A 20,982-nucleotide genomic window follows, 5' to 3' on the forward strand; every position below is an offset into this window, starting at 1 on the left:
TAAAAATGAGAAATTGCTGGTCAACTTTTAACCCTTATAACTCCCTAACAAAAAAAAATGTTTGGCTCCAAAATGTTACTTATTAAGTATTTTGTGTTATATATCTCTGTGATTTAAGGGCACAAAAATTAAAATTTGGAAAATTGCAAAATTTTCAAAATTTTTGCCAAATTTCCGTTTTTTTTTTGTTTTTTTTACAAATAAACGCAGGTAATATCAAATAAATTTTACCACTATCATGAAGTACAATATGTCACGAGAAAACAATGTCAGAATTACCGTGATCCGTTGAAGCGTTCCAGAGTTATAACCTCATACAGGGACAGTGGTCAGAATTGTAAAAATTGGCCTGGTCATTAACATGCAAACCACCCTTGGGGGTAAAGGGGTTAAAGATAGGTCTGTGGAGTCAGTAAGCCAAATGTCCGACTCTTCAATTTCCCTGACTTCTGACTCCAGCTCCACAGCTCTGCCTCGCTACTGAGCATGTACATAAAGTGCAGCACGGATTTATCTCAACTAAAACCCTAAGTCTTTACATCAGGAACAGAACAGACATTTATAGGACATTTCATAACTTTCCCAAATTATTATGAAAACATTTACAGCACATCCTGCACTGAACTACTGTACCCAATTTATTATATATTTTAGGAGTCTGTCAGTCCATTTTATACTGACTCCATCAAAATGGACACAGACTCCGGCACCGACTACATTACTCAGACTCTATAGCCGTGCTTAAAGGGGTTCTGTTGTGAGGGGGTAGACAAAGGTTCTTGCATCCCCCTACAAATGGAGGTAGGGCACTGACTTAAAATAATAAAAAAAAATAATAATTTTGAACCAGGAGGCAGAGGTCCAAGTGAGGGATGGACGTGGTGATGGATGTGTAAGATTTGAAGTAGGAGGTAGCCAACACAGGCTTTTTTTATTTATTTATTTTTTTTAATTTTTAAGGGGAACTAATGAAAATAACAAATTAAACCCAAAAACCAAAGTATTATCTAGAACCAGGAGGCCGAGATCAGGCCTGATAAAAGTGTGAATGTTGCCTGTTCCTCCTGCTTCTCTTCCTCCTGTACTTCCACCTCATTCATAATCGCCTGAAGTGTTTTTTTTCAAGCAGACATACAGCCGCACAATACATGGAGCTGCACGCTCCGTTCTGGAGTGCCGGCACCAGAGCAGGGTTTTAACCTGCGAGACTCGGACGTATTTCTCGCAAGTGAGAAGCAGCCCTAACACTGATGATGGCGCCATCAGCGCTGGCCATGTGGGTGCAATATTTAAGCAGTCCAACACAGCATACACGTTCCGCATGGAGGTACTCATTTATGGTGAAGTGGTGTTTCGCTGAGCGACTCGTACGTGCGTGCTACGACTGAAGCTCCACTATTGCCTTCTGCTGCTCGCACAGACTCTCCAGCACATGAAAGTTGGAGATCCACCTTGTTGCTATGTGTTATATGAGGCGGTGAGCTGGAAGGAAAAAGTGACGCTGCAGCGCAGACAGGCGAGCAGCAGCAGCAGGAGAACACCGAAAGCGCACACGTACTTTCAGCAGCAAATTAGACATATTTGAGTAGTTCTTCGGGAAGCTCTGCACCACCAAGTACAGCACATGCGCCAGGCAAGGGATGTGAGTCAAACCGGCTAGGCCCAGAGCTGCTATAAGAATTCGCCTGTTATAGAAACCACCAGGCCTGGCTTGAGGTTCAAAGGTACCAATCACTCATCTGTCGGCTGTTTGATACCCATCCACTGTTTCTTCGCAGTGTGGAATCTGTCCCCCAAACAAATGATTTGACTTGCACAACAGCCTGTTGGCATTTCTTCTTGGCTGTGCTGAAATTGATGGTGCAGGGTTCACTATGACCGGATGATGAGGTGGTGAAGTAAGCGGAGTAGAAGGAGGAGGCAACATGTACTGAGAAGCGTCCAGCAATCCTTGGTGGTGGTAGGACATTTGTTGGAATTCCTTCCGTCTCTGTCCCAGCCGCCACTACATTGACCTAGTGGGCAGTTAGGGAGATATAATGTCTCTGGGTCATTCCATATCAAGTGATCCAAATATGAATATTTTTTTTACCTGACGTCTTTAGATTTTTTTAATTTTTTGTTTTTATGAAGTACAACTTTAGTTACGGTAATTACAAATTAAAAGTTTAGAATTTTTTTCTTCATCAGTTAATTTTTTACAGATTTTGGTCTGGTATGGCTTTACATTTTTTATCATATCTCGGGCTAGAATTAAGATATAGAGGTGGGAGAGGCATCATTTTTCTCAGAACGGTACCGGCTTTCATTTGATGTGTCACAAGACTATGTTTCTTTATATTTTGTTTTGGTGAAATCAAGTTAAACATTTTGATGCGCAATTCTGAAAAAAATGTTTTAAAATTGTGAAAACATGCATGTGTGTTACTTGTGTTCTTGTTTATATTTGTACAGGGATTCAACTTGGGACCTATCAAATTTGTATTTTTTTTTTAAGCCTTGAATCATCTGATTTTATGTTTGTGTGAGTTTCTTCCCTTTTTCTTTTCAAGTTACAACTTATTGCATTCAACATTTATATGTAACAATAAAGAAACGCAAAAACCAATACGAAAGTGCAGGAATAAATACATCTTAATCATCCTAACACAACTTGCTCAGCATTTTCAACCTGAATTCATTGAACAAGCCAAAAGAAAAAAGGTGATCATATCCTCAAGTGTGATTTTCTAAATTCAGTCTGATCCTAATTATATGTTAAAAACAAGATTAAAAGAACCAATATTGTTACCACCTATTTATACATGGAACAATTTTTTTTCTACTATATCACTAAACATGTCATTTCTGAAGTGTTTAAGAATAGTACGGTAGCTAAATCCTCGTACTATAAAATATGAACTAATCAAACAATTAATAGTAGGTTTTTACACTGGCCTGTTATCATCAATGTGTCCCTTCTAGAGGATGAAATGTCATCTGGTCCATAAGCGCTCGCTAGCAATGGCCGTCTCCTTTTGTGGCAGAGTATGTGCGGCTGTCATGGTGCTCTGCTCCACCTGAGTTAATATCTGTTTTTTGTTCACTTTTACAATGTCTGATTTTCTTGGATACACAAAGGACGGCACTGGACCAGAAGGTGCAGAAATCTTTGGAGAGTCCAGTAGCCGCCAGCGCTAATCATATTCACAGGTCACGTAACCAGTTGTGTCATCCATTGCCGATCTTGTGCCGCCTTCTACCACCTCATGGACGTCACTGTCTTTATTTCCACTAGATGGGATGACAGTCCGGTATTGCTGAGTCCCTGTGATGGGTTCTGCTTCCTGTAACCGATATAACAAACTCTCCTCCCCGTAGTCCTGGTTTGTACAATACATGGACTGGATGTTAAGAATATTTTTCTCCCTCCATTTGAGGAGTTGCCTGGGTGTTCAGATTTGGTATGAATATGGCCTCTGGAGGCTCGAGCTGCCGGCCTGTCATCCTCTCCTGCTTCTAAGCTGTAACATAATAAAATAATACAGGAATATCTAAAAATCATGGATTATTTCGTAAATCTAGACCCCACACTTTTACACCACAGGCTGAACAGACCTGAAATCAAGATTTTTGAACTGACACTGTAATAGTTTTATTTTTTAAAATATGATCCCATCACGATCCCAGCTTGTATTTTGGTGCAGAAGTGGCTAGGTGCATAACCGGCACATGTGCAGTTTTTGAAATTTTTAATTTAAACGTTTTTTTTGGAAATGCGTTTTAAAGTTTTGCGCTTGCGTTATTAAAGATACTCTTGTGACATATCTGGTGAAAGCCTGTACAGTTTAGAGTAGAGTGGTGTTTATTTTGTTTCCCTATCTCTTTTCTAGCCTGAGTTATGGGGAGAAATGTAAAGGCAGGCAACACCGAAATTTGCACTTTTTCCGAACTTTGAAAATCAATAAAAAATAAAAAAAAATCTAGAAATTTTTTTTCTTCACATTTTGCATTCTCTGGCACACTATTACCAAATAACAAAATCTCAAAAGAATTAAAAATATAGTGGTAAAAATCATTGGTTCACTTGATATGGAATGACCCCTCTGCATGTGCTTACTGGTCCACATATCTATTGTAACATGGACCTTGCCAGTAATGGCGTTGCACAGTGTGCATCTTATCTGGTCAGAAATGTATGTATGCAGGGCAGGGATGGCCCGCCTTGCAAAGTAGTGGCAGCTGGGAACAACGTACTGCGGGACAGCCACCGACATCATTTTTTTTTTTAAACTGGCGGTCTCCACCAGCTGGAATGGCAGCATTTTCATGAGGGCACATGACTCGTGGATGTTTAAGGTGGAATTCCCTCTTTTTCTCTAGGGTGGGTTTGGGGGATGGAAAGTTGTAAACTTCCATGGAATGGTGTAAGCATGGTCAGTGACCCTGGTGGTGGCTGTCACTTCCTCTCTTTGCGGGCAGTTATATGGCCCTGTTAAATGTGACAGAGGAAGAGGCCAAGAGCGTAGCAAAAGAGGGAGCAAGAGGAAGCTCAGATTTGTCATGCTTTTTAAGATGTGTACGCCTTGTGCTTGGATTTGAGATGCCTGATCATGCAGGTGGTGCCCAGGTTTAGAATATTTACGCCTTTGCTTGAGGCTCTGATGGCATAGTGTGCAGACGACCTGCCGCTTGTGTTCACTACACATTGGGTAAAGAAGTCCCACGCCAGGGAGCTCCTTTGAGCTGGCTTTTGTTGGCTCATTCCCTTGGTGCTGGGTAAAGTAGCAGATGACTTACTGGCTATGGGTTGGCTGCCCTACTTTTCTACCCTACTTCCTTTTTTGCTGTGCTGATCGGGAAGAGGAAAAATCATACAAATCTGGAATTATGCATAAGGCTGTGTTGTTTTTCAGTAACGGTGGCTTTTTTATTTATTATTGGCAACTTAAATTAATTTTCTCATTTCATCTATGGTCATCTGGAGAAAATATATTGCCGTAACATGGAAAATATATTAAAACACTTATTAAACGTGAATATGGTGGAATACCTAGTTTTAGAACTGTTAATTTTATCCTTTGCATTTCTTCTCAGCAGGTAAAATATAATCGGGAAGAAGCATGTTCCCCCTTTTTTACCAGTAGGAGTCCTAAAATGTCATAAATGGTCATGTTCATCCATCGTAATCCAAACGTTTTTCTCTTTGCTATTAAGACAAACAGAGGCTACTTTTTATGCCCTGGGATTAGTGGCAAAGGTGTAAATTGAATTCTCACATTGTATGCGCTTCACTGTTTCAATATCTTTTTTTTTTTCCTCCGCTCTTCTCCCAAGTCTATATAGTTTTATAGAAAGGTTACTTTTTATTTTACCGTAAGGGTATTCTTTTGTTATAAAAACGTCTTTTTATGGGCGTTGCAAAGTCTCTCGAGACCTCCAAAAGGTTTGCTATAAAGTAATTCTTAAGATTACCAATATTTTATTGAAAGAGAGAAAAAGTTTGACACTTAAAGATGAAAGTAATGGAAGCGGTTTTAGTTTCCTCCTCTGGGAAAAGATTTCTAGAATTCAAAGCATTGTATGTTTTCTCCGCTATCAAATCCCCATTGCACAGTGTGAGGGATGGCTACAAAGTTGTCTGTCTGCTTTCTTGCCTTCGCATTTTTCTTGTCAAATCAATATTTCATATTTGCCGCAAAATAACATGGAGCCATTTATCTTCTGTAATGATTAAAGGGATTGTCTTTGTTCCAGTAAATAACTTATTACGTACAATTAGAAAGATTACAAAATAACAACTTTGTAAAGAACACTGATCCAGATCTGCTCACTTTACTGTCACTATATGGGGTTTTTCAACCCAGTCAAACCTTGTCAGTATGTGATTTCCTAATGCTGGGTTTATCGCGGTTGTTAAATGACCGCCAGTCGGCAGTCCTTTTTTATCTTAAGGACTTTAGCCATAACTTTTTTTTTTTTCTTCAGTGACCTACTGTACTCACATCAGATATGTTTTTTCCTTTTTTGGGATGAGTTGTTTTTGCTAGTGGAATCATTTGAGTGTACATATATAATTTAATAAGAAATTTTATGAACTCTTTATGGGAAGGAGTATAAACAAAACTGTAATTCTGACCCTGCTTTTAAATGTTGTACTATTTACAGTGCTGTACAAAAAAAGCTGTTAAAGAACCCATCAAATGATGCATGAAGGGCAGCCTGGCTACATGATTGCAGACAGGAATGGTCCAGCATTTCAGAGATAATGGCCCCGAGTCATCCAGACTGGCGTTATTGGCTTGTTGGATTGAGACACGCCTGCTTCATTAAGAGATGCCACAAATTTTATTTCAATGATGCAAACAGAAAAACTGACCAGCACATCCCTACTAGTGTGAATAGGTGCCAGCTAACATAATTCTAAGAAAATACAAAGATGCACTCTGGATCCCAACATAACAAAATAAAATAGTTAAAGTGATTTCTAGAATTTTACAACACTTGGCCAAAGATTACAGATTATTATAAACTAAAGAAATAACAATTATATAGATGTTTCATTCCCCGCCTCCACCATTTTCATTGTTCACATGCACCAATCGCTGCTCTTGGCAGATGTGGAGACACAGCATTGTAGCTTAATTAACCAGACGTATATTTTGAGCAAACCAAAAAGACTAGGCTGTTATCTGTTTGTTGGCTTTTGAATTTAAGCATTTCTTTCTTGCTGATCAAGAAAACAAACTTTGGTTTGTGTAAGCCTGTAATAATGACTTGTATTGTGCGCTTTTCCTTGATGACTAGTCATGTTTACTGATATGCTAGTTAATCATTCTCGAGGCCTGGTAGTTTGTTGATTTTTAAAACAGAGGAGGAAAATCTATGCAAATAGATTATATAATCGAACAATGCGACTTGGTTGTCACCTTTCTTCCCCTTATCTGTGATGCTGGATTGATGGACACTTGTTAAATATAAAAAGAGGTGATATGCCTCTTTGACTGGCAGAGACTCAGAGACAGCCAGAGATTCTGCCAAGACAGCCATACATCAAAAGGACCAGAGACAGGACAGCAACCAATACATCATGGTTCCATCACAAGGGACGCGGATCTATCATTCTATAGGAAACAGCCTAGGAGTTCTCAGCCCCAGAAGAATACAGATCTGCTTCATTGACAATCGCTGAACCCTGGATATGTTTGGAGAAAGCCAGGATTGGGATCCGCCGGTCACCTGGCTCCATGGAGATGTTCAGAGAAGCCAGGTTGTGACCCTCATGTCAACTGGCCTTGTTCCTGAATGGACGGTCATCTCCCTATGCTTGTCATTACCTTATCTCTCTGTGCGTGCCACAGGTGGGGTAGCCGACCCTGGGAGCTGTGAAGTAACAGCTCCCATTATCCTGGCGAGTCAGCGGAATGGTGAGACTCTTTAATGTGCACCATCTTGTGGTATTTTGCTGGGACTGTTCGATGTGTTATTTGCCTGTTTTGTGGTTCAATAAAGCATTAACACACTGTTTTACCCTCACCCTGTGTTGTCTGAGTAGCGTTATGCCCACTTTAAAGGGAGAGCGGGCGTTCGGCAGGACGATCCTTGGTCCATGCGGTTTTGGCTAGCGGACCTGTGCGCCCTCCGACCCCCCCCCCCCCCCAACCCCCATGTCTCTACAGCACTCACATGCTGTTCTTGCAAATGTTAAGCTGAAACCAGTGATTGACTACAGCAGGCATGTGATTGCTGCAGGACAGTTGCCTACTCTAGACTGAGTATTGTAAGACACTGAGTAAAAAAAGAAAACCTTAACTGCATCAAAAGCACCCGAAGTGTGTTTTTGGCTGCATTCTTATTGTCAGTTTAAAAGTGTGTTTCTGACATTTCTCAAGTCCTATAGTGAAACCTAAATACAAAAATGTCATAGTTACAAAGTCCTGCATAGGCGTGAAGAAAACTATGTTTCATACTTCTGCATCTCTACAGTGAAACTGGTGGAACATATATGTTTTTGTAATTCCTCATTGTATGCCATACTCATTTTTGAATGTCCCAAGTGTATAAATTGTTATGGTATGCGCATTTTTGATAATTTGTTTTACAGCATAACCATACCTACACCAGTACAGTGTGTAGAATGGTGAACAGGTTTCTAAGTTCATTAACTTCCAATGCAAGTTCACACAGACTTAAACTTTACTTTTTAAGATTTATTATTTTTTATTTAATTCAGAGTCCTGAAAAGGGCCTTTTGAGTGCATCTTTAGCTTCTAATACTTTATTGGCCAGCCTTTGCTCTTTAGCACCAGCTTGCATCTCTGTGGCATTGAGTGAACAAGCTTCTGCAGATGTTCACGAGTGATGATGTGGTTCCAGGCCTGTATCAGAGCCTCAATCAACTCACTCTTGGTCCTTGGCTGTTTTCTAGATATCTCTAATGATACCTTGTGCCACAAATTTTCAATTGGATTGAGGTCCGGGGACTGAGCTGACCAGTCAATAGTAGCCACCTTGTTCTTCCAACACCATTGGCTACCATACAGCCCCAGACCGTTACTTTCATCGGATGTTTCACAGAGAAGCTCAAACACTCTGGCTTGTACTCTTCATGTGGGAACCTTCTCACATAAGACTTGCCATCATTTCCTAAAATGCAAAAAGTGCTTTCATCACTAAACAACACTTTTTCCCACTCCTCCTTCCTCCATTTTAAATATTTCAATGCCCACAGTTTTCACCTTTGTCTTTGTATGGCTGTCATCAATGGCTTCTTTCGGGCCTTGCACCCTCTCAATCCTGCTTCGAAACATCTTTTCCTAACAGTTGATGTTGCTACCTCAATATTGCACTTTTCTTGCCATTCTCGCAGAAGCTGAGGAGAGGTGAGCTTTCGATTGGCAAGGGATGTTCTTATCAGTACTCTATCTTCCCTTTTAGTTGACTTTCTGGGCCGACCAGATCTGGGCCTGTCCTGGGTAATTCCAAGCTGCTTATGTTTCTGCTAAATTCTTACGACTGTACTCTGATTACAGCCGACCTTCCTTGCGATCTGGGGGCCAGTATAACCCTCTTCATGTAGCACCACACACGATCCTCCGCTCACAAAAATCTGAAGGCTCCCATCATAAAACTCTACAGTGTGATTCACTAGATAGACCAACAGATAAAACAAACAAACAAAGCAGCAGATGTAATGCAATGTGATTGGCTGCCATATCCAGGTTATGATTGGTCACAAGAACCTCATCTGTGATTGGCTAATTTTGGATTTGAAGCTGTACAATATTTAGTTGTGCTTTCAATTCCCATATTGTTGCAATAATTTCAGGCAAAACTGCTTCAAAAGCTAAAAATATTACAGCGAGAGAATGCAAAATTGTATTCCGAACAAAACCATATATAATATGTCATATTAGCATCAAAGATATTCGACAGAAAACATTTAAAACTTGAAAAATCAATTTATCCTATGCAGGACTTTTGAACACCACTGTACATAGTTATGTAGGTTGAAAAAAGACCTAGGTCCATCAAGTTCAACCTTTCTTCCCCTTTGAAGAAGCGATCGAGCGAAACGCGTGTCAGGGGCAGCGGGTAGGCCACACACGTATCCTGATCTACTATGGGTAAGTCCCTATCGCCTCGGCGGTGTATACATGCTGGGACATAATGATGTACTATGTGACATAAGGCGTCGGTCCTGTATAGATTTTTTTCCCATGATAGGAGTACGGGTTACCACTCTGGACTGCTAATACTTACCAGGTCACATGTTAGATGTGTGTCCTATCCCTTAGTGTACTGGTTGGTTTTCCTCTCGTTTACATGTTGGAAATTGTTATGTATTCTGTCATGTATTTATTATAATTTTTTTGTATGGTTTTTTCTGTATTTCATTAATAAAATCTCTAGATTTTGATTTAGTGTCTATGCTCCCTTTTTTCGCTAGTATTTGATATGTCCTATCGGGAGTGATGCTCCTATAGATTTGTTTTGATATTGGGAGAGCAATATCTGATTTCTGAATATGCTCTCGGCCACTTATAATACATGCTTATCGATTATTGTGTGCATTTCTCCACCAAATGTACAATTTGCCACTAATTTAACTATAACCCGCAATGTTCTGTGTATCAAGGAAATCGTCCAGCCCTTTTTTAAAAGCTGTTATAGTGTCTGCCATTACTGACTCTTGTGGTAGAGCATTCCACAGTCTGACTGCTCTAACTACAGATTCCTTTCCTGTTTAGCTGCCGGAATCGTCTTTCTTCCACCTGTAATGAGTGCCCCCTAGTCCTCAGATAGGTCTTTGAATGGAATAATGATAACAAATGACTGGCACATCAAGATAGTGTGAAAAGGTGCATACCAAGAGGAGCTACCTTCATATACAATATACAAAAAAAGTTGCACTCTATCGTGCTAAAGCATGTGAAATATATGAAATATGAATAGCAATATGGCTTCCGAATACTAGGAAAAAATTAGACGCTTTGCACAAAATTTGGCCAAATCATGTCTGCCCATCAACCAATGTGAAGGTGGTTTAAAAAAAACTGATGGGTCCCCTACGTGTATGAATACCTTTTTCTAGGCTGTTGTCTGAATTCCTGGGTGAATGTGGTCACCTCTCTCAGTAACGCCTGCAATTATGGGTAGGTAGGAACCTGCTATAATTAAAATCACCACCCTTTTTTTTTTTTTTTTTTTTTTGAGACCATCTTGACCTTGGTTGATGGACGGATATGATTTGGCCAAAATTTTGTGCAAAGCGTCTCATTTTTTTTACTAGTATTCAGAAGCCATATTGCCATTCATATTTCATACATTTCACATTGACATGCTTTAGTGCGATAGCGTGCAACCTTTTTTTGTATATTTTAAATGGAATAAGTCTTGTGCCAGTGTTTTGTACTGGCCACACATATATTTATGCATGAAAATGAGATCCCCTATGAGGTGTCTCTTTTCTAAGCTTAACAAGCCCACTTTTCCAACCTCTCCTAATGTGAGAGGCCTTCCATCCCTTGTAATCTAGTTGCCCGTCGTTGAACTGATTCTAACTTCTGAATATCCTTTTTAAAATGTGGAGCCCAAAACTAGAACCTATATTCTAAATTTGGCCTCACCAGTGATTTATAAAGGGGTAATATAATACATTGGGATCGTGGGATTTTATCTCTGTTTTTATACATCCTAAAATCTTGTTTGCTTTTGCGGCTGCTGCTTGACATTGAGTACTGCTACTCAGCTTACTTGTAACCAGAATACCCAAGTCTTTCTCCTGTTCTGTAGACCCGAGTATATTACCATTTAATGTATATGAAGCAATAGGATTACTCCGTCCTAGGTGCATTACTCTACATTTATCTACATTAAATCTAATTTGTCAAATGTTTGCCCATTTGGTCATCTTATTCAAATCGTTTTGCAATATTGTAATATCAAGGTCAGATTTTAATATCCTACATAGTTTGGTGTCATCAGCAAAGACTGACACTTTAGGCCATGTGCACACGCTGCGGATTCCAATGCGGAATTTTCCGCAGCGGATTTGATACCTCTGCGGTTTTTACTGCGGATTTATCGCGGTTTCTTCTGCGGTTTCCTCTGCAGGTTTTCACCTGCAGATTCCTATTGGACCAGGGGTAAACCCACAGCGGATTCCGCAGAAAGAATTGACATGCTGCGGAAAATAAACCGCTGCGTTTCCGCGTGGTTTTTTCTGCAGCATGTGCACTGCGGATTTTGTTTCCCATAGGTTTACATTGTACTGTAAACTCATGGGAAACTGCTGTGGATCCGCAGCTGCCGAAACGCTGCGGATCCGCAGCAAAATCTGCAGCGTGTGCACATAGCCTAACTCTCAGTCCCATCCACATCATTTTTTGTATTGGTCTTTTTGTCCCTTCTACATGTACTTTGTTTTCCATACAAGGTGTAGCACCCTGACATTTCCTTGTCCCCTCCCTCTCAGCATTTTTACATCATAGGTGCACCCTAGTTTTCAATTTTCCTGTGTTTATCAGTGGTGATAAATGAAACCGCCTTGAAACAATATGATGGAAGCGTAAAATATGCAATTTTGTAATTAGTAATGAGACCTGCCCTAATTGAGGGTCCTTTTGTATCTGTGGTTTGGTACCATTGTAATCCTTTGTTGGCAATTTGAAGATAAACTAGATGTCATTGTGTGTGATTTCAGCTTTCTAATTGTTCTCAGCGTGCGCCTGATTTAGGCAACTATTTTCATTCCCATTAAGCTATGGAATCCTCTATTTAACTGTCACAATTAAGGGTCTGCGGGAAATAAACAATAATTTAATTTCTCTTCTTGTTTTCAGCTTCTCGTAGATGAGTTGTCTTCCACAAAACACTGGGTCTCCACGCACGTATCAGACCACAGTGGTTTCCATTATCGGCAGTTTTTGCTGAAGTCTTTACTCTTCAGAGCACAAATGGACTGCGAAAACCTAAGCAGTGTAAGTCTTCCCAGAGAAGAGGAGGCTCCACGGACGGATCTTCCCCTTTGGATAGAAGAAGAACTGGAACTTAGTAGAGATCTTATAGAGTCTTATCCAGGACATGAAGCTCTGTGGTGTCACAGGTGGGTTAGGTCCTGACTTTGAGGGGTTTCATTTAATTACGTTGATGGAAAACTTAGAGTAATGAGGAGTAGGTTAAGAGTTGTTTCAAGTTCTTAAGTTGCTTGTCTTTCAATTTTCTAATGAAAAAAAATTGTATTTTTCTTGTGTGCAGCTCATTGCCTAGGTTATTGGCCACCTGCAGATGTGGAAGTGGCCAATTACCTAGGGGAGGAGAGTGCCACAGGCTCTGTGCTGGAGCTGGCCAATTTGCTGGATCCTTCCAGCTTCATTCCACCACCTTCTCCAACGCTGCAGAGGCAAAACTACTGCTACAGTTTGGGCCAGTGACCGAAAAATGCCATTGGTCCAAACTGGCAATTTTCAGGATCACATCGCCCTCTGCGAAACAGAAAGCTGGGAACTAGTGAATGGTGCATTCTTTAAGAAAAAAAAAAAGCTGAGACAACCCCTTTTAAAGATGTTGTCCACTACTTGGACAACTTCTTCTCATGCCCCTCGCTTGGCCCCATAAAGTAATAAAGGTTCTACTCCCCTCCTGTGCTGGCGCTGTTCCCGCCGCGACAGCACTCGAGGTCCTGTACCTCCCATCCTGCTGTTATGACACTTAAAGCCAACGCCTAAACAGCACTGGCGTCACTGTCCCAGTCTCCTGTTGAACTGAACAGGAAGAGGAAGTCCGCGATCAGCTGCAGCCCGGACTTCCTCTTCATGTTCAATTTGTCCGAAGGTGGGCACAATTACCCCAGGACTGATTGGGCGCCAGCATGACGTGTCACAAAACCGCACGAGAGCCAAGAGCGGCTGCTGACACCGCAGAAACGGCGTCGGCACGGAAGGTGAGTATAGGTTTTATTTTACGGGGCCAAACATTTTGATCAAGAAAGGGTTGTCCTAGTAGTGGACAACTGCTTTATTTAACCTTTTGTGAATTATGTTAATATTCTAATTTTTTTTTGCGCAAGTATTCAATATATGCATACAGTGTTTTCTAATATACTTTAATTCACCACAAAACTCTTTTTATCACTTATTCAATGGATAAGTGACACCTTACTGATCAGTAGAATGGGAAATTTGGATTCCTGTTGCAAAACGGAATGGCTGTTTGGATACCCACCACCATTTAATTCATTCTCTGGGGCTGCCGGAAAAAGCTAAGCTCTGCTTTTGGCAGCTCAATAGGAAATTAATAGAGCAGTGGTTGAGCTTGCGCATTGCCGTTCCATTCTTATGGGGATAAAATTTCCCCGTTCTGCCAGTAGATGCAATAAATTATCACCCATCCTGTGGATAGATGATGATTTGTTTTCCACTATTCCAGCCAAGGATCAACAGAATTGGGTGGCAAGTATGAACTGAGCCTAAAACCAATCATTGCTGTACGAAGAAACAAAAGTAACTTTTAGATTAAAGTTTTGGCTGCTGGGCCCATTCACAGGAAAGCCCTATAGATCCTGCAGAGTCTTGCAACAACAAAGTGACAAGCCATGCAACATCTGTGGCAAGCCATTCTTTTCTGGGTGCCAGTTAGCCACATGAGCCACCACGAAGGCATAGTCCATCCTATGTAGATGCTTTTTAATTAAGAAATACAATGGGAAGCTTCATATGTGAAATCTACAGTAGTTTAGCGTCTTTTCGTCAGATTCAGGACTGGACAACAAGTTCTCGCTGATCTGTACCTCCTTATAAATGCTTGTGTAACTACATATCCAAAACCGTGTTGTGCTGAGAATGGAAACTCACATGTGTGCTGCGTCATGTCTGCCTTTTCAACAAACCAACCTGTAAATCTTTGTTTCTCCCAGGAAACTGTACTGTGTACTCCAGGAATGAAAGCGTTTCTAACCTTGCAATTTATTGTCCTGCCAATGTCCTCAGTGTTAGGCTGGCATTAACATAGAAAAGTTCTCGTTATCTGTGTAAGCAGATGGCTCCCCAGCAGCTCGCTGCTCTGACAATGCGACCAGCACAAGCCGTTGTTTCCGCTAGAACAGAACAGTGGACGTTCGTTCCTGGAAGAGGCCTCTGGCTTATGAGCCGCATGTAAAAACAACATGGCTCCAAGTATAAGATGTATTCTCTTGTGTACTGTATTTATTTTTATTTCCATCTATAGAAAAGTATTCTGGTCTCCATTAATGGCACATACGCCAGAGGCACTCCAAAATTAAATACTTTTAAATAGAATTATTAATTTATTTTTTTTTATAAGCGGTATTATTCCATTTGGAGTGTTTTTTTTGTTTGTTTGTTTTTTTTTTAATGGAACCTGGCACCAGATTTGTCCTGTGCCAACTAAAACTACGGCCTTAATCAGCGCATGTGCTGCAGTCCATCAATGGTTATAAAAACCCCTGACTCCCCCTGTACACCCCCCAAAAAGCCTTTTGAATTTCTCTCAGCATGTATGCGCACTTACGTTTTTGGCTCTGCCCACAATAGGGTGTGCGCAGGTGTGAGACTTCGTTATCTCAGCACAGGCGCGAGATTTCATCCTGCTCTGTAGATGACGCAGAAGGCGTCAATTACAGCAGGAGGACGGCTATCAGCAGCCGGGAAGAGGGATGGAAACCACTGAAACCAAAGCCCATCAGACCGGACCAACAGGGATAACATACAACGCTGAAGAACTTCATCTTTTTTGGGGGTGTACAGGGGGGTTAAATAGCAATTGATGGACTGCAGCACAGGCGCTGATTTAAGGTCATGGTTTTAGTAGACACAGGACAAACCTATTTTATTATTCCTCAAACCTTTTTTTTTAAACATCTTCTAACTTTATTGGGGATTGGATTTGAAGAAGCACTAAGAAGAAGAAGGGAAACTGGTTTTGGCTATGCCCAGATGAAGTTTTATTGTATATGTTAAAATATTTAAAAAAAAAAGGACATTCTTACATAGGGCAGCTATACTGCATTTTCCATCAGGGTGGTGAAAACGAAGTGTTTACAAGCAATTCTCATGGAAATATTGTATAGTAATTGCATGTAGAGCAGATGTTAAAGAGTTTTTTTGGGGGGGTAGACAGATGATTATTAAAACATTGTATGAGAAATGACAACTTCATAATTTATTTGCTGTTGAAATTCTGCTCTGATCTTGAGTTGTCACATGTGGTCAAGAGACGTCCAGCTTCTTGCTTTCTGCTGCAGTCCATTGAAAGCATAGCGTGCAGAGATTTCCTGGCTAAGCTTTGGAAGGGAATGTTACCAGTCAGTCTAACACAACTCTGAATGCAGGAGGCAAGGCTCAGTCACCAACTGTTAGGCTGGAGTCACACTAAACGTATGAAAAATCGGTCCAAGTCTCCCTGCCGAGAGTCACACAAGTATAATGCAAGTGTCATGCGAGTACAATCCGATTTTTCACACCTAGCATCCGGTTTACATCCGAATGCAGTGCAATTGCTATCCGATTGCAATGTGATTTCAACACAAGCTTTTACATATAGCAAATAAGCTATTTACACATCGTTTTCAAATGAAATATTCTTCAATATATACTGTATTTTTTGGATTATAAGACGCACCTTTTCCCCCAAATTTGAGGAGAAAGTGGGGGTGCGTCTTATAATGCGGATATACCTTACCAGCCGAAGGCTGGGATGAGGGGGGTGTCCAGTGGTGCTGCGGGGGCTCTGCTGACACCTTGTGAAAGGCCAGGGCCTCCCTCAGTGACCTGGTTTCCTATGCGGTGGACTGGACTCCGGGAAAATGGCTGCCAGCTGGGGGCAGGGCATGCACAGATGGAGACCTCGGCACCAAGATCTCAGGAGATGAGTCTCCGGAGATCTTGGTGCCAAGATCTCCATCTGCGCATGCGCTGCCCCAGGCCGGCAGCCATTTTCCTGGAGTCCAGTCCACCACATAGGAAACCATGTCACTGCGGGGGCCCTGGCCTTTCACAAGGTGTCAGCCGAGCACCCCCTCATCCCAGGCTGTGGCCTGCAGCAACGCTCCACTCTTGCCTCCTCCAGCAGCGACCCTGGGACCCCGTTTCACCGCAGCCACCATCCCCAGTAAGCAATAAGATGCATGGATTATAAGAAGCACCACCATTTTATTAAAAAAAGGGGTTTTTTTTCTCCTCAAAATTTGGGGTGCGTCTTAGTCAGGAGCATCTTATAATTCGAAAAATACGCTGTGTGTATATTAGATGGTGGCCCGATTCTAACGTATCGGGTATTCTAGAATATGTATAGTATATAACACAGCCCACGCAGTATATAACACAGGCCACATAGTATATTGCCCAGCCACGTAGTATATAGCACAGTCCACGTAGTATATAACACAGCCCACGTAGTATATTGCACAGCTACGTAGTATATTGCACAGCCACGTAGTATATAGCACAGAGACGTAGTATATAGCACAGCCCATGCAGTATATAACACAGCCCACGTAGTATCTAACACAGCCCACGTAGTATATAGCAATGTGGGCACCATATCCCTGTTAAAAAAAAGAATTAAAATAAAAAATAGTTATATACTCACCTTCCGTCGGCCCCCGGATCCAGCCCAGGCGTTTAGCCATGCTCCTCGCGATGCTCCGGTCCCAAGAATGCATTGTGGCAATAACACGTGATGATGTAGCGGTCACGCGAGACCGCGGGTCGTTGCCGCTATGCATTCTTGGGACCGGAGCGTCGCGAGGAGCAGGAAAGGCGCCGGAAGGTGAGAATGTAATGATTTTTTTATTTTTTTTATTATTTTTAACATTAGATCTTTTTACTATTGATGCTGCATAGGCAGCATCAATAGTAAAAAGTTGGTCACACAGGGTTAATAGCAGCGTTAACGGACTGCGTTACACCGCGTTTTGCTGCGGTGTAACGCAGTCCGTTTAATGGACTGCTAAAACGCTATGGGGGCACTGACTGTGACTGGAGGGGAGTAGGGAGGGGGCACTGACTGGAGGGGAGTAAGGAAGGGCGAATTCACGGCCAGACTGTGCCCGTTGCCAGCCGCGACCAATCAGCGACACAGGATTTCCATGACAGACAAACAGACGGAAGTACCCCTTAGCCGATTATATAGATAGATATGCAATTCATGAGCCACGTATAGTAAAATTAGAGTGACAGGTTAAAATAGATATAGACACATAGGATAGGTAGATATATAGATGTCAGTGACACATTTTTATATATACAGCTCTGGAAAAAATTAAGAGACCACTGCAAAATGTTCAGTTTGTCTGATTTTTCTCTTTATAGGTATATTTTGGAGTAAAATGTAAAATGTTCTTTTAGTCTATAAACGTCTGACAACATGTCTCCGAATTTCCAAGCAATACATTTTTTATTTTTTTCTGACGAAGAAAGTCAAAACTTAAAAAGAAAATACCCAGTGTTTTCAGACCTCAAATAATGCAAAGAAAACAAGTTCATATTCATTTAGAAACCACAATACTAATGTTTTAACTCAGGAAGAGTTCAGAAATCAATATTTTGTGAAATATGGCTTTGGCTTGGCTTGTGACTATAAGCCGGCAATTCAGCAGCCGTGTAGTGTAAGATCACAACAGGAGCCGACTGCATAGAGTAGATGGATTACATACAGTAAATACACATAGAATAGGTAAATATACAGATGTCGGTTACATATAGAATTAGTACGTGCAGCTTACTGTACATGTATTAATAATAGATTATTTTTATGAAAAAATGGTGTGGACTCCCACGTAATTTTCTTACCCAGCAGAGGGAAAGCCGACAGCTGGGGGCAGATGTTTATAGCCTGAGAAGGGGGTAATACCCATGGAGCTTCCCAGGCTATTATTATCAGCTCACAACTGTATACTTAGCCTTTACTGGCTATTAAAATGGGGGACCCTAAAAGAATGACGTAGGGTCCCCTATAATTAATAACCAGCAAAGGCTATGCAGAGAGCTGCGGCCTAATATTAATAGCCTAGCAAAGGGCCATGGATACTGCCCCCAGGCTAAAAACATTTGCTCTCAGCTGCCCCAGAAAAGACGCATCCATAAGATGTGCCAATTCTGGCACTTGTCACCGTTGCAGAACGAGACTAAGTGCCAGAAATGGATATTCTATCCTAACCCATCACTCTGATTTTACTGTATGCAGCAGATGAATTGCCAGCTTCTCAAAGGACACCTGTGGGTAAAAATCGGACAGCACTCGCATGGTGCGAGTGCTGTGCGGATTGTCTTCTTGCACCCATAGGCTTGCATTGTCAAGTCTCAGCCGAGTCTCTGTGACAATCTCCGCATGCTGCAATTTTACACGCACGCCGAATACGACTGAGAAAATAAATGCTGATGTGAGCTGCCCCATAGATTAGCACTGGGCCAAGTGCTATGCAATGTTTTCTTGCATAGTACTCCGCCGTATTGTACGGTATTGTGACTCCGGCCTTAGTGGTCATATCATATGGGGCATGGTCGTCAAGGTTTAAGGGAGGGAGAGCTGAAGCAGGACACAACCCCACAGAGAAGAATAGTTATAATCGCAGCTAGTGATTTTGGCCAGAGGGGATGTGATGTGAACAGGGAGGGTGAGAAGAAGCTGAACATGACTCTACAGAGAAGAGTAGTAGTAATATTTGCATCTAGTGATTTTGGCCAGAGGGCATGTGATGTGTGTACGGGGAGCTCGAGAAGAAGTAGGACATAGCTCCACAGAGTAGAGTAGTAATATTCGCAGCTAGTGATTTTGGCCAGAGTAGATGTGTTGTGTACAGGGAGAGTGAGCAGAACACACAGAAGCAAGACACAGCACCACAGCGAGGAATAGTCTAATCAACTAGTGATCACCTAATGATGTTGGCCAGGGAGGGTGAGAAGAAGCCACAGAAGCTGGTCACAGCTCCGCAGAGAAGAATAGTAATATTCTCAACTAGTATTTTTGGCCTGAGGGGATGGTGCTGGTTACATGAGAATACATTATATACCTCCTGGAACATTACTGACTACACAATATTTTGGACCTACTGTATTTTAAATAAAATAATAAAATGTACATGTATTGTTTTGTAGGCGACATGTACTCTGCTTGATTCACCAGCTGCACAATGAACAATCTCATGTGGAACCTCCACAAGTCACAAGTGTGGACACAGCTGCTGTAAGCACAGGAACCGAATCCCGGGATCTCTGCACTGATTTTCTGGGATATCACTCAAACACTATGGATGTCGATGGAGTATGTGACGCAAACAAGCAGAGCTACACCCAGGAAACTAAACGTCTAAAACGTGCTCCTGTGCAAGACTCTCTTATATACGAATCCGAGCTCGGCTTCATTGGTTGTGTTTTATCCAGCTGCCGAAATGCTGAGCAGTCCAGGTTTGCTGCTTCATATAGAAAATGGCTGCTGTCATTGCTAGGCCACTAACTGTGCTCTCTGCATTATGTATGGATTACTTACGGTGCAATATTTTCTTTAGCGGTCTGTGAGCTATGCTCCTCTGACTTAATAAGACTACGACAAGATTGATTTTTATTTATTTTTCCCGATTACATCTGCTAGGATTTTTTTTCCTGTTTTTTATTTAACTCACGATGATGGGAAGATGAGATTTCTTTTTAAACACTTTGTGACAAAGTCATTTCAACCTGTTACAAGTTAATATCTTCTTTTAGTGTATGAAGTCAAGCCCCCACTGTGGAGGTTAGGAATAGGGAAATGGTTACTTGAAGATTTCAGGAAAATGTTACTTTTCCAATTGGTCTGTTAAACAATGGAGGTTTGGATGAGACATTCAGTCCTCGTTTACTTCACTGTGTTATAAGCCTTTATTTTGCTAAAATAAAGACCATGGATGAACAAGGCATTTCAAACAAAAATTTTCTGGAGATGAATATTTGTATTGCAGGGTCTTCAGTACACCACCTAAAATGTCAGCCTGCATAAAGTGGCAAGGCTATCATGGGAAGCTGAACTTCTGGACATGAATTGTGTGAATGGAACAGTGCATGTTGTGATTTCCTTCTAGCAATGTATTTCTGAAAGATTGATCACTACATTCATCCTACAGGATCGGAGTAGTTAAAAATCTGGGGAGTCTTGTGGCTTTTCAAGACTTTTTTGTGCCCTCCCATCACTGCTAACACTCGTATACTGAGTTAATTGAACTCTTCTAAGACCCAGACATGTCCCACAAATACCAACATACAACCTTAGCAGATGTTGTCCTAGGATTATTATGTACATTTACATTTAGATAATAATGGTAGACAGACAACATGTAGCTTTCCAGCTGTCATGAAAATGCAGCTCCCATCATGGTGTGCAAGCCATTTTGAGAGCTTCAGTATTCCAACAGCTGGAAATCCATAGGGTGTCAGTGTCTCACTGCTCAGAAGCATTAAAAGCCAGTAATATACTGAAATGTTAGTACACATTTAAATATTGAACAGGGAT

General features: G+C 41.3%; 1 protein-coding gene across 1 annotated transcript in view; it reads left to right on the forward strand.

Annotated features, from left to right (window-relative positions):
- PTAR1 (protein prenyltransferase alpha subunit repeat containing 1) overlaps positions 1-20,390 on the forward strand; it is a 70,049-nt gene extending 49,659 nt beyond the window's left edge. Inside the window, exons 6-7 of the mRNA XM_077249068.1 lie at positions 12,324-12,586; positions 19,596-20,390. Of these exons, the coding sequence (XP_077105183.1) occupies positions 12,324-12,586; positions 19,596-19,953 (621 nt within the window). The 3' untranslated portion in view covers positions 19,954-20,390. The remainder of the gene's footprint in view (positions 1-12,323; positions 12,587-19,595) is intronic.
- The last annotated feature ends 592 nt before the right edge of the window (positions 20,391-20,982 follow it).

Source organism: Ranitomeya variabilis, chromosome 1 (assembly GCF_051348905.1).
Source record: "Ranitomeya variabilis isolate aRanVar5 chromosome 1, aRanVar5.hap1, whole genome shotgun sequence".
Taxonomy (NCBI): domain Eukaryota; kingdom Metazoa; phylum Chordata; class Amphibia; order Anura; family Dendrobatidae; genus Ranitomeya; species Ranitomeya variabilis.